At 53.0% G+C, this 12,164-nt stretch overlaps 1 protein-coding gene across 1 annotated transcript; it reads right to left on the bottom strand.

Moving 5' to 3' along the window:
* Window positions 1-7,489: 7,489 nt before the first annotated feature.
* Window positions 7,490-9,079, bottom strand: Irgc (immunity related GTPase cinema). The gene has a single exon (XM_040279690.2). The coding sequence runs from the start codon at window positions 8,906-8,908 to the stop codon at window positions 7,514-7,516; it is 1,395 nt and encodes a 464-aa protein (XP_040135624.1). The 5' UTR covers window positions 8,909-9,079; the 3' UTR covers window positions 7,490-7,513.
* Window positions 9,080-12,164: the final 3,085 nt, after the last annotated feature.

The following is a 12,164-nucleotide window of genomic DNA, read 5'->3' on the forward strand; positions in this document are numbered from 1 at the left end:
AAATTTTAGTTGGACATAATACCTTTATTTTTGTGTGGTGCTGAGAATTGAACCCTGTGCCTCACACATGCAAGGCAGGCCCTTTGCTCTACCACTGAGCCACAACTCCACCCCTCCCCTAGGATCTTGAGGTTGGCATGTGGAGGAAGGCCTGACTGGGCATCATCAGCTGCCACATCCATTGCCATGCAACCGTGCTGGTAGATGGTGGTGAGGGCGATTCCACAGCTAGTTGGGGGTGCCCACAACAGTGAAAGCAGGGCCACTTTGCCTCCCATTTCTTCTACTAGCTCCTGGGTGATCTTGGTCCAGAGGCCCAGTTGCCACCAAGATCTTTTCTTTTTTGCAGTACTGGGGATTGAACCCAAGACCTTGCACATGCTAGGCAACCACTCAACCACCGAGCCACATTCCCAGCCCCGCTGCTGAGATTTTGTACCGAGCTGGCCTATCTGCTAATCAGCGGCCATTGAGGGAGTTGGCAAGGGTGTGCCGCACCCTGTGCACTGGCATGGCACTCAGGCTGATGCTGCAGACCTCAGTGGCCACCAGCCAGATGTGCTGCTGCAGGAAAGCTTCCTCTGGGATGGGCTGCAAGATGTTGGGCATGGGCACCAGAAATGCTGCCTGTGGCTCCACAGTCCCTTCACCATCATCTCTTCCAGCCATGGGAAGTTGCCCTTGCCCAATCCAACCTCGGAGAATAGGGAGACCTTGGGTTCCTTCATGCTATCCACTTCTACACCCCCCTCAGTGCATGCTAGAGCACTGTCATACCGACAGCTGCCTGGGCACAGCACCTGCCTTGAGCACAGCATGTGACTTTAAAATGGCAGCCCCGGGGTCAGGCTGCCTTAGTTCAGATCCCAGCCTCACTGCCTGTGTGGGTTTGGGCAAGTTACCAAACCTCTGGGCTTCTCTCCCTGTCTATAAAGCAAGGTGTGTGGTCATTGTTCCATTGCCAGATCTAAACTGAAAACAGCATCTGCCCTATTCTGACTTTGCAAACGTAGGAGCTAGTACCTACCCGTTTTTCTTTAACCATTAAGTCCCAAATTCAATTCCACATAGGACAGTAGACATTTACATTATTTTTCTCTGTCATCAGTGACTGAGAAGAGCCACCTCTCAGGAAATGGCAGCTGTAAGTAGGATTTTACTGTGGGGCCTGGTTCAGTCATATATTGTGGCCTTGGGCAACCCCTCTTCCCACTCGGAGCCTCAGCTGGAAGATGAAGGGGAAGGGGTAGACAATCCCTTAAGGATCCAAGTCTCCAGAGCCTGCAACTGACCCCCTAACTATTGCCCACAGCCATCCCACATGTGGCTGAGCAGTCTCTTGGAGAAGGTGCTGGGGTAGTGGCTGTGGGAGGTAATGGAGTCCTTAGCTATCTCAAAACAGGGGAGGTAGAAGTGTTCACCCTGTTGCAGGATCTTCTTTTTTTTAAAAATTGCTTTTATTTTTTAAATACATGACAATTCTTGTATTTAAAAAATAAAAGCAATTAATGCATCACAATTCTTATTACATATATAGAACACAATTTTTCATATCTCTGTGTATAAAGTATGTTTACACCAATTCATGTCCTAATACATGTACTTTGGATAATGATGTCCATCACATTCCACCATCATTGCTAACCCCCTGCCCTTTCCCTTCCCCTCCCACCCCTCTGCCCTATCTAGAGTCTGTCTATTCCTCCCATGTTCCGTCTCCCTACACAACTATGAGTCAGCCACCTTATATCAGAGAAAACATTCGCCATTTGTTTTTCGGGGATTGGCTAACTTCATTTAGCATTATCTTCTCCAACTATATCCATTACCTGCAAATGCCATGATTTTATTCTCTTTTATTGCTGAGTAATATTTTATTGTGTATGTATGCTACATTTTTTAATCCATTCCATCTACTGAAGGGCATCTAGGTTGGTTCCACAGTTTAGCTATTGTGAATTGTGCTGCTATAAACATTGATGTGGCTGTGTCCCTGTAGTAGCTGTTTTTAAGTTCTTTGGGTATAGACTGAGAAGAGGGATAGCTGGGTCAAATGGTGGTTCCATTCCAAGTTTTCCAAGGAATCTCCATACTGCTTTCCATATTGGCTGCACCAATTTGCAGTTCTACCAGCAATGTATGAGTGTGCCTTTTTCACCACATCCTCGCCAACACTTATTGTTGTCTTTATAATAGCTGCCATTCTGACTGGAGTGAGATGGTATTTTAGAGTAGTTTTGATTTGCATTTCTCTAATTGCTAGAAATAATGAACATTTTTTTCGTATATTTGTTGATTGAATATCCTCTTCTGAAAAGTGTCTGTTCATGTCCTTGGCCCATTTATTGATTGGGTTATTTGGTTTTTTTGGTGTTTAGCTTTTTGAGTTCTTTATATACCTTAGAGATTAGTGCTCTATCTGATATGTGAGGGGTAAAAATTTGCTCCCAAGATGTAGGCTCTCTACTCACCTCACAGATTGTTTCTTTTGCTGAGAAGAAATTTTTTAGTTTGAGTCCATCCCATTTATTGATTATTGGTTTTAATTCTTGTGCTATTAGGAGTCTTATAAAGGAAGTTGGGGCCTAATCCAATATGATGAAGATTAGGGCCTACTTTTTCTTCTATTAGATGGAGAGTCTCTGGTTTAATTCTGAAAACATAGCATCTGCATTTTGAGTTTTGTGCATGGTGAGAGGTAGGGGTTTAATTTCATTTCGTTGTATATAGATTTCCAGTTTTCCCAGCACCATTTGTTGAAGAGGCTATCTTTTCTCCGATGTATGTTTTTGGCACCTTTGTCTAATATAAGATAACTGTAATTATGTGGGTTTGTCTCTGTGTCCTCTATTCTGTACCATTGGTCTACCAGCCTCTTTTGGTGCCAATACCATGCTGTTTTTGTTACTATTGCTCTGTAGTATAGTTTAAGGTCTGGTATAGTGATTCCACTTGCTTCACTCTTCCTACTAAGGATGGCTTTAGCTATTCTGGGTCTCTTATTTTTCCAGATGAATTTCATGATTGCTTTTTCTTTTTCTATGAGGAATGCCATTTGGATTTTGATTGGAATTGCACTAAATCTGTATAGTGCTTTTGGTAGTATGGTCATTTTGATAATATTAATTCTGCCTATCCAAGAGCAAGGTAGATCCTTCCATCTTCCAAGGTCTTCTTTGACTTCTTTAGGGTTCTGTAGTTTTCATTGTTTAGATCTTCCACCTTTTTCATTGATTCCCGAGTATTTTTTTTTTGAGGTTATTGTATATGGGTAGTTTTCCTCATTTCCTTCTCAGAGGATTTGTCACTGATATACAAAAACGCCTTTGATTTATGGGTGTTGATTTTATAACCTGCTATTTTGCTGAATTCATTTACTAGTTCTAAAAGTTTTCTGGTGGAGCTTTTTGGGTCTTCTAGGTATAGAATCATATCGTCACCTGCTGCAGGATCTTGCTAGCTAGTCACACATGTAGTGAGATGCTCTGAGGTGCATCCAGCACCACCCACTGTCTTGTCAGCCTTCCAGGAGGGTGTGATTGTACCCAGCAGGCCCTCGATGATGGCTTTGGGGTACTTGGGGAGCAGGTACAGTGCCAGCTTCACAGTCCTTTCCACCATACCCCATGCATGCCGAGCAGGGGTCTTGGTTTCCCAGCCCCTAGGTGGTGTTGGAAAGGTCAGCTCGCCAGAGTCATCTCAGCGGGTGTCGAGCCTGACTCTCCAGCAAATGAAGTGTGACTGCGACTTGGCAGCGACTGCTGGCAGGCTCCCATCTTGAAGGCCTTCAGAGCCCTGGCCTCCTCTGGCAACAGCATTAATATCTTGAACTGGCTGAGGCTTGGCTCAGCTTTGCCAGGGGTTGTCAGACCCCTGGTTCTTGGTCTTCAGCACTTGACCTTCAGTAGGACAGGTAAGGTAGTATTTTCTGGGTTGCCCTCTCTCTAGAGGCCTCTGCATGCCTATTACTGACAATTCTGCTGCCTCTGCATCTGGTTTTAGCCCTGCAGAAGTTGTTGGAAATTCAGTTGTACCTTATCACTCTGGCTTGGTGAAACTTCCCCTCCATTGTATTTATGAGAGAGCCCACTTGTTCCTTATCCCACTGACCCAAAACCCAACAGGTCCCCCCCCCCCCCCGCAGCTGTCCTTGAAACCACCTGCAAGGGGCGGAACATCAGAGTTGTGTAAATGAGTTCGCTCTTCAAGCTTGTTTTAAACTAGCCAACCCACAACACCAGAGGACACCACCTGTGAACCTCAGCTGGGGCCGGTCCACAGGTCCTCTGTCTTCCCCATGCTCCCCACCTGCTGGCTGCCTTCTCCAGACTTCTCATTAGCTTCTCTGTAATAAATTTCTGTGCATTTTGGTTTCGCCTCCTCATTGAGTCTCACCTGACACACACTTGAACCTGACTTTGCCCTCTTAGAGGGTGGCTATCCTGACATAGTCCACTCTCAAAGAAACCTCAAGACCAAACTAAAAAGAAAGCATAAAAGTAGAATCACAACCATATCCAAAGCATTTGGGGCTTTAGCAGTAATAGTACTGGAGAGTAACAATATGCCGGATTAAGTGCTTTTTTTAACATTTATTCGTCACTGCCAGATACTCCTGGCTCACAATAGCCTAGGAAAGAAGATTCTCTGCTATCCGTGTTTGGCAGCAAGAGGATGAATAACTTGCCCAAGACTGCCAGCTAGGGAGTGGGGTGATGGGAATGGATCTGAGGGCTTCTGATCCTAGAATTCAAACTTAAATGTTTGGTTTTGTGGGTTTGTTGGTTTGTATTTACGATGCACCAGGCACTGTGAGTGACATCATAAGGCAGTGATGAGCTGGGACCTTCATCAGGCTCATAGTCATTCAATTTACTCTGTGCTGTCCCTGTTCTAACCACGTGAATCATTTCAGTAAGTCCCTATTTCACGAAGAGGAAAAGGCCCAGGAGGGTGAAGAACGCCTGCTAAATGTCTTTCAGCCTCCTCCAAAGCCAGCACATAAACCAGCTCTTTCAGGGTCCTTTTGCCACATCACTCCCACACCCCTGATCATGGACACCCTCTACATGCCAAGACCTTTGGGTGCTGCAGACCCGAAGAGCGCCCGGCGAATCTGGTGCATTAGTGGAAACGTGGCCCGCCCTCGCGGCCTGGCCTCCGAGTACCTGCATCTGCTCAGGAACCGCAGCGAATGGCTAGGCAAGCCCTGTCCTGCCTCTGGGCCTTGGTGTCCTCACTGGGATGGTGGATGGGGACAGCCAGTGCAGACATACTGGGACTGCTTGACTGCATCTAGTCCCTGCCATGTCAGGGACTTGCTGGGTGACACTGGGCAGGTCCTGACCCACTGCAACCTTTGTCCCCTTTCTGTGAGGATTAGGACAGAATGCAGGTGTCAGTTCTCACTTGTAAATGCACAGCCAACTCCTCAGAGCCCACTCAGTTTTGCTTACTGGTGAGGGTTAGGTAGAGGCCATCTGGGAAAGGGCCTTGAACGTCGGGCTGGGCAGCTTGATGATCTGTGATTTGCCACAAAAGGTTTGAGCAGGGGAGGAAGACCCTTCTGTGGCCTTATCTAAATGAGATGAACCTGGGTGGAGAGGGGAAAGCCTAAGCTAGAATGGACTGTGGGTATCTGGATGGGGATGCGGGAGAGAGAAGTGGAAGGCACAGATATGGGAACAAGTTGGCTGAGGGGACTGCAGCGGGAGAGAGAGAAAACTACGTCCCATTTTTTGTGTGCGCACACGCCCCCTCTCCACCCCTGCTTTCTATTGAGGTTGGCCTCAAACTTGAGATCCTCCTGCCTTGGCCTCCTGAGTTGCTGGGATTACAGGCATGCACCACCATGCCTAGCCTACTCCGTTCCTCTTAACCTTGGAACCCGTGTTGAGAGCATGCAGTGTTCATTCCTGACCTTTCCAACCAAATCCCAGATGGAGCCAGGATGCCAGGCATTTGGGATAATGTCTGAGGGTCCACAGGGCGTGAAGATGTGGACTGGTCTGGAACACAGATCCGGGAGCATCTCAAGGTCTGGGATTTCCCTACCATGATCCTCCCCCACCCCCTCCTTTTCTGTATACAGAAAAGCCCATGTGAACCCCAAGTGGTTCTGGCAGAGGCCTCCCAGGAAGAGGAGAGTTCTATTGCAAAGCAGTAGGAACTGGCACCCCCAAAATCCCCCAGGAAGAAACTGGACCCTCAATCTAGAACTCTTTCCTAGAGTTAGGGGTAATTTGAGACTAGAATTATCTGCCAGCACCTAGGGAGGAGATCACCTCCTTGCACCAAGTCCCCCCTCTGCCATCTGCCTTGCACACAGTCTCCGGAGCCTTCTTGAGAGCTTCAAGAATCTGGAGGGTTTTCCCCCAGTGTGACCTCCAAGGCTGGTCCTGGCCCAGCCTTCCTCCTCAGCCCCATGTGAAGGGCAGAGCCTGGGAGAGGACTCGGCTCCCCAGGAACTGCTTCCCCAACATGGCAGGGGCTGCCGCCTTCCCTCCACCCCAGCCAGGCATCCCTGGGACTCTCCAAAGGGAGTCTAGTCCGCATTTCTGTTCCGCAGCCTACTGTAGAGGAGTGGTAAGTCCCCATAAGAGTCCTCCCAGTTGCAGACACACCACACACACGCTTTTACACTCAGAGATGGACCGCTATCTTTCTGCAAGAGGCTCAGGTCTGGGCATGGAGTTGGGCTCTTGCCTCTGCTTGCTTTTTGGATGCTCATGGAGACCATCCTCTGGCCCTCTCACTTTGGTCTTGCCCAAGCTCCATTCTGAGGAGAACCTCAAGGCCACCTGGCCTCCCTCTCCCTGCCACCCCTGCCCAGGTCATACCTAGGCAGCTAGGCAGGCCTAGGATGCCTGCTGTCCCCAACCTCTGTTTGATCGGTTGCTAGGCACCATTGTGCCAATCCCAGGCACCCATTGGCTGCCTCTCCAGAGGTGGATTTTGAGATACTGGGGTTGTCAGAAAGGGACATGGGATTGAACTAAGTCCATGCCAGGGGCTGGGATGTACCTCAGTGATAGGCATGTGCTCAGTGTGCAGGTTGAGTTCAATCCCCAGCACTACATAACTAAGTACCTTAGCAGGACCCAGCCACTTCTCAGCCACCCACAGCCATTGACAGTTGGCTTCTGTCCTGGAACCAGGCAGTGCAGTCCCACCCCACAAATCCCCTTGGCCACTTGGGGGCCAGGGAGACAGACACCACACCAAGGCACCCTGGGCCCACCATCAGAACCTCCACCTCCCCCCGCCTCCATGGTCAATTCCTGTGCCAGGGGTTCAGTATTTCCCTCTTAGACTGGGGCCAGCCTCTCTGCCTCCCTCCTGTCGGTCCACGACACCCCGCCCCCACCTAGACAGCAAGTGCTAGTCCCCCCTCGCCTCCCGCCCCAGCCCCCAGCAACTGCAGGTCTCGTTTCACCACATTGGCCTTGTTTGGTTGGTTGGCTGGTTTTGTTAAGACTTGGTCTGGGGGTGAGGCAGGGGTGGGGCTGCACTTTTATTTTTCTTCAGACACATCACGCTTCTTCCAGCTGTCAAGAATGTACTTGAGAAGGAGGCCGAGCTTCCTGCGGGCTGAGAGTGGGGCGTCCTCGCCATTTCCCTCCCCGGATCCCCGCTTTTCCACTCCACTGTCACCAGCTGCCTCCAAGCTGACCTCCGACTGGGGCTCGTCTTCCTCCAGGGCCTTGATGCGGACCCGCTGGGCATCCTCGGCCATCTCATTGAGGCAGCCCTGGAGCATGGTGTAGACGGTTCCAAAGCTGATGCCACCAGCCACCAGTGTCCCGAACACAGGGATGCCCTTCTCAAAGGCACGGGCCACCCGCATGGCGCCATCTGACGACTGAGAATAGAGCCGCAGGACCGTCTCGGGTGAGACCTCGTTGGCCAGTGGGGAGCGGATGACCGAGCGCAGGTCCCCCGCCTGCTTACCCACCTGCTCGGCCAGCTTGGCCAGCGAGTCGTCGTCCAGGCCGAAGCTGCGGTGGTAGCCGCGCAGCGAGCGGATGAGCAGCGCGTCATCGTAGGCGGCGGCCAGTCCGGGGACCGGCAGGGCCTGGATGACCCCCGACACCAGGGCAGTCTTGAGCACTTGCTCCTGGAGCATGTCCTTCTTTTTCTGCAGAGCCTCCAGGGAGATATCGGGCAGGGACAGCAGGCCGGCGTGGCGCCGGTGGGCGGGCAGGTCGTGCTCCCAGGTGGACATGAGCATCGGGAAGTCATAGCGGGATGGCGAGAGGTTCGACACCAGGAAGATGCGGGGTTCGGCCACTCCAGCCGCCCGCAGCCGCTCGGCACAGTGCTCCCGGATCTCCTGCAGGACGGCAGCTTCGCTGAAGCCTGAGGGTCGCTGGGTGCGGGTGGCCGCCAGGTCTTCGTCCACCTTGGTGCGCACGAAGTAGAACTTCTTGCCCTGGCGCAGGATCTCCGCGGCCAGGCGGGTCTCCACGGCCCCGCAGCGGCGGGGGGAGACCAGCAGGAAGAAGTCATAGCGGCCAAAGTCCACCTGCTTCAGGTACTTGTCAGCCGGGCAGCCCGGAGAGCCGGCCCCTGGCAGGTCCCACAGGGTCACATCAGGAAACTGTGGGTGCGGGTAGGGCGAGGGTTGCATTGTGGTTTCCACGACACCCGTGAGAGCTGCGCCTGGGTCCTCGGCCCCCAGGCCGCGCAGGGCATTGATGAGGGACGACTTGCCAGCTCCCGATTCCCCCGTGACGCCCACCTCCAGCCGGGTGCTCTCCGAGGCGGCCAGCAGCTCTCGAAGGCGAGAGGCGGCCTGGGGAATGTCGCCAGACTCAAAGGCTGTGCGCAGGGCCTCCAGCTCCTCCTTGGCCATGAGAATGGTGGTCTCCTCCTCCCCGGGCGCTGAGGGCAACTTGGAAGTAGCCATGGTGACCAGTGGTTCAGAGTGCGCCAGGGGACGGGGGAGAATCACGTGATCCTCGGCGTCTGCAGAGGAGAAGGGAGCTGGTCACACCTCGTGGGCTTTGGCAGGAGTCAGGGAGAGCCACACTGAGCATGGGAAGGGAGTCCTGGACCCCAAAGCTGCTTTCTCAATAACCCGGGGTGTCTTTTGGCATTATTGAGGGGACTTTGGAGCCTCTGAGGCCCAGGTTCTCTGTCATTAACTTGCTGTGGGACCTGAGGCAAAATGAAGCACCTCTCTGTGCCTGTTTACTTTTCTGGGTCATGGACATGATCTACCAAGCTGCCTCCTGAGGTGCTCTCAGGTTTCATCCCTGCTGACACTGGCTGAAATTCTTTATAACATTTGAACCAGGGGCCCTGCAGTTTTGTTTTGGTCTGGGCCTCACACATAACCTAGCCAAGCCTTCACCAGAAAGGGCTTAAGCCCAGATCCCCGCCCTGGTGCGGGCCCAGAGATCATCTGCAGTCCTGTCACAGTTATTGGGAAGCAGCAGGAAATGACCTTGAATGGGGCTCAGACCCAGAGCAGAGCCTCGGCTTGCTGAGTGAGGGGCAAGTTCCTTCCCTCGGCCTCACTCTCCTCTGTGTGATGTGGATAATAAGCATAATAATGGCAAATCAGCTCCTGGGATTGTTGAGAATTAAATGGACTATGACATTTAAAACAGCACCCGCACACCACAGGTGCTCTGTCATTAGCATCGTCACGGCTGTTATCAGTCCTATGGCTAGCCTCGTCCCTGCCCTCCTGAGCCTCAGCCCCTGTGCCGTGGGGGCTAATTCTGCACACCTCCCAGGGCTGGCGGGACAACTGAGCCTCCTTCCCCTAACCTGGGCCAAAGTGGAAGATATTCTTGGTTCGGCTCCTGGAAGAAGCCAGGCACAGGGAGTCCTTCTCAATCCTAGCCTGGCCTCGGCTGGCCTTGCTCTGGGGGCCCCCTGGCCTCCTGGGCCTCCGTGTCCTCCCACCTTCTGGAGCCTTCACAAATGGCCCTCTTCTTCCCACCTTGGTGCCTCCCTGGCCCTCCTTCCCATCCACTCTACCTCCCGGCCCATCACCTCTAAAATAAATGGACTCTTCAGAGAGCCGCGAGAGATGCTCACATCTGGGATCCTGTCCCCACCCCCCACAGGGAGAGGGGCTGAGGCTCAGACAAAACAGGTGCCCTCTTCCCACCCAGAGGCACAGCCAGGACTCCAACCCAGACCCCAGGCCTCCTCTGCTCTACTGAAGAGCTGCTCTGTTAGGCCACATGCCGTGGTCTCCCTCCTGGTCTCCTTGCCCTGCCCACCCTTCCCCCATCTTGTGCCCCCCATTCCCCAGCCCTGTCCTCTGCTGACCTCCCTCACCCCTACAGAAATTCACTCATATTACATTGTTCCTACCGGGTCCCATCCCCATAGCTGGGTAGGTGCATTGCCTGCCACCGAGCTCCACCCACCCCGTCCTGTGTCTTCTCCCTAACCCACCTCAAGGTGGGACCCACCTGGGGAGGGGATGGTGGGAGCCTGGGACCGGTCCTAGCAGGTCCTAGCAGCGAGAGGCAGACAAGTCTGTGGCTGTGGGGCTGAAATTAAAGCTGAAGGGGTTAAGATTGGGACCTCCCCAGCCCCTGCCTAGGGCAGGCCCACCCCCACAGGCCCAGCCCTGGAGACAGGAGAGCCCTGCCCTGGAGACTCACCTGCCTGCCCTGCAGGCGCTCCCTCCCTCTCCCCTCACACTCTCCCCGCTGCTGGTGTGCTCTCCTCCCCTGTTACCCGATCAGGCCCAGTTGCTAGGACCCATTGTAATAGCAAGCAGCAGCCTATTGGTCTGCCAGGCCTGGTGCAATAATGTGACAGTGATGTCAGGGGGCGGGGCCCCAGGGGAGCAGAGACCCCACCCCCCAGTTGCTCCTAGGGCCACCACCTGGTCACACTGGGCCCTTAGTCCCCTTGCAGGCCTTGGATTCAGAGAGATCTTTGTAATACTGAGACTTTTTCAAAACCCTCTGAGGTCTGTCTCCATGATCCTCTTACAAAATCCCAAGTGCAGGGGCTGGGGATGTGGCTCAAGCGGTAGCGCGCTCGCCTGGCATGCGTGTGGCCCAGGTTCGATCCTCAGCACCACATACCAACAAAGATGTTGTGTCCGCCGAGAACTAAAAAATAAATATTAAAAATTAAAAAAAAAAAAAAATCCCAAGTGCACGGCCCGGCATCAGAGGGCCTGGGCCTCCTCACCACTTTACCCCTACGCAGGCCACCATGGGGTTCCCAAACTGGCCATTCCCTAGCCCCTCTCTACACCTGGGGTCAGGATTCAACTTGGCCAGCGCAATTCCAGTGGGGGAGCTGTCTACTCAGTCCCTGCCAGCTGGCCCTGGCCAGGACTGAGGACCACAGTGGCTCAGCAGCAGCCACACCCTGACTACATGGGGCCTCAGACTCCCTGGGCTCTGGCCTTCCTCCCCTCTTCCCTAGCAGTTGGCTGTCCTCCACCCCACGGCCCCATCCCCTCTGTCAGCCCCAGGCCAGGGCCCAGCCTTCCTCAGCCTCTCTCCCTTCCTCCATCCGACCTCCTCTGCTTCCTTTTGCCTTTTGATCTTTTAAAGTAGCATCAGCTCGACAAAAGAGGAAGATGGAAATAGAGAGACAAGAATGAGAAAAGAGGGAGAGACAAAAGCCCCTTAAGAAAAGCAGAGGGGCCGGGTGCAGTGGCCACACCTGTCACCCCAGCTGCTCGGGAGGCTGAGGCAGGAGGCAGGAGAGTTGAAAGCCAGCCTCAGCACCTGAGCCAGGCCCTAAGCAACTCAGTGAGACCCGGTCTCTAGATAAAACATAAAAAAATGTCTGGGATGTAGCACCCATGGCTTCAATCCCTGGTACCACAAAGAAAAGCAGGGATGACAGGATAGAGAATCCCCAAGAAAAACCAGAAGGTCAGGAAGAGAAGATGGAACAGGAGAACAGATGGGTAGAGCTCAGTCGGTGGAGAGCTTGCCTCACATGCACCAGGCCCTGGGTTCAATCCCCAGCACCACCACCGACTCCGAAAAGAGAGAGAGAGAGAGAGAACAAATGGGAACTCAGAGGCATTGAGCTACAGAGAGAAGGAGCGGATTCAGATCCAGGGCAGGAATCAAGAGGGAGGGCTGAGAGGCTGGGATTGTGGCCTCAGGCATGAGGCCCTGGGTTCGAACCTCAGCACCACATAAATATAAAATAAAGATACTGTG

This window comes from Ictidomys tridecemlineatus, chromosome 15 (assembly GCF_052094955.1).
Source record: "Ictidomys tridecemlineatus isolate mIctTri1 chromosome 15, mIctTri1.hap1, whole genome shotgun sequence".
NCBI lineage: Eukaryota > Metazoa > Chordata > Mammalia > Rodentia > Sciuridae > Ictidomys > Ictidomys tridecemlineatus.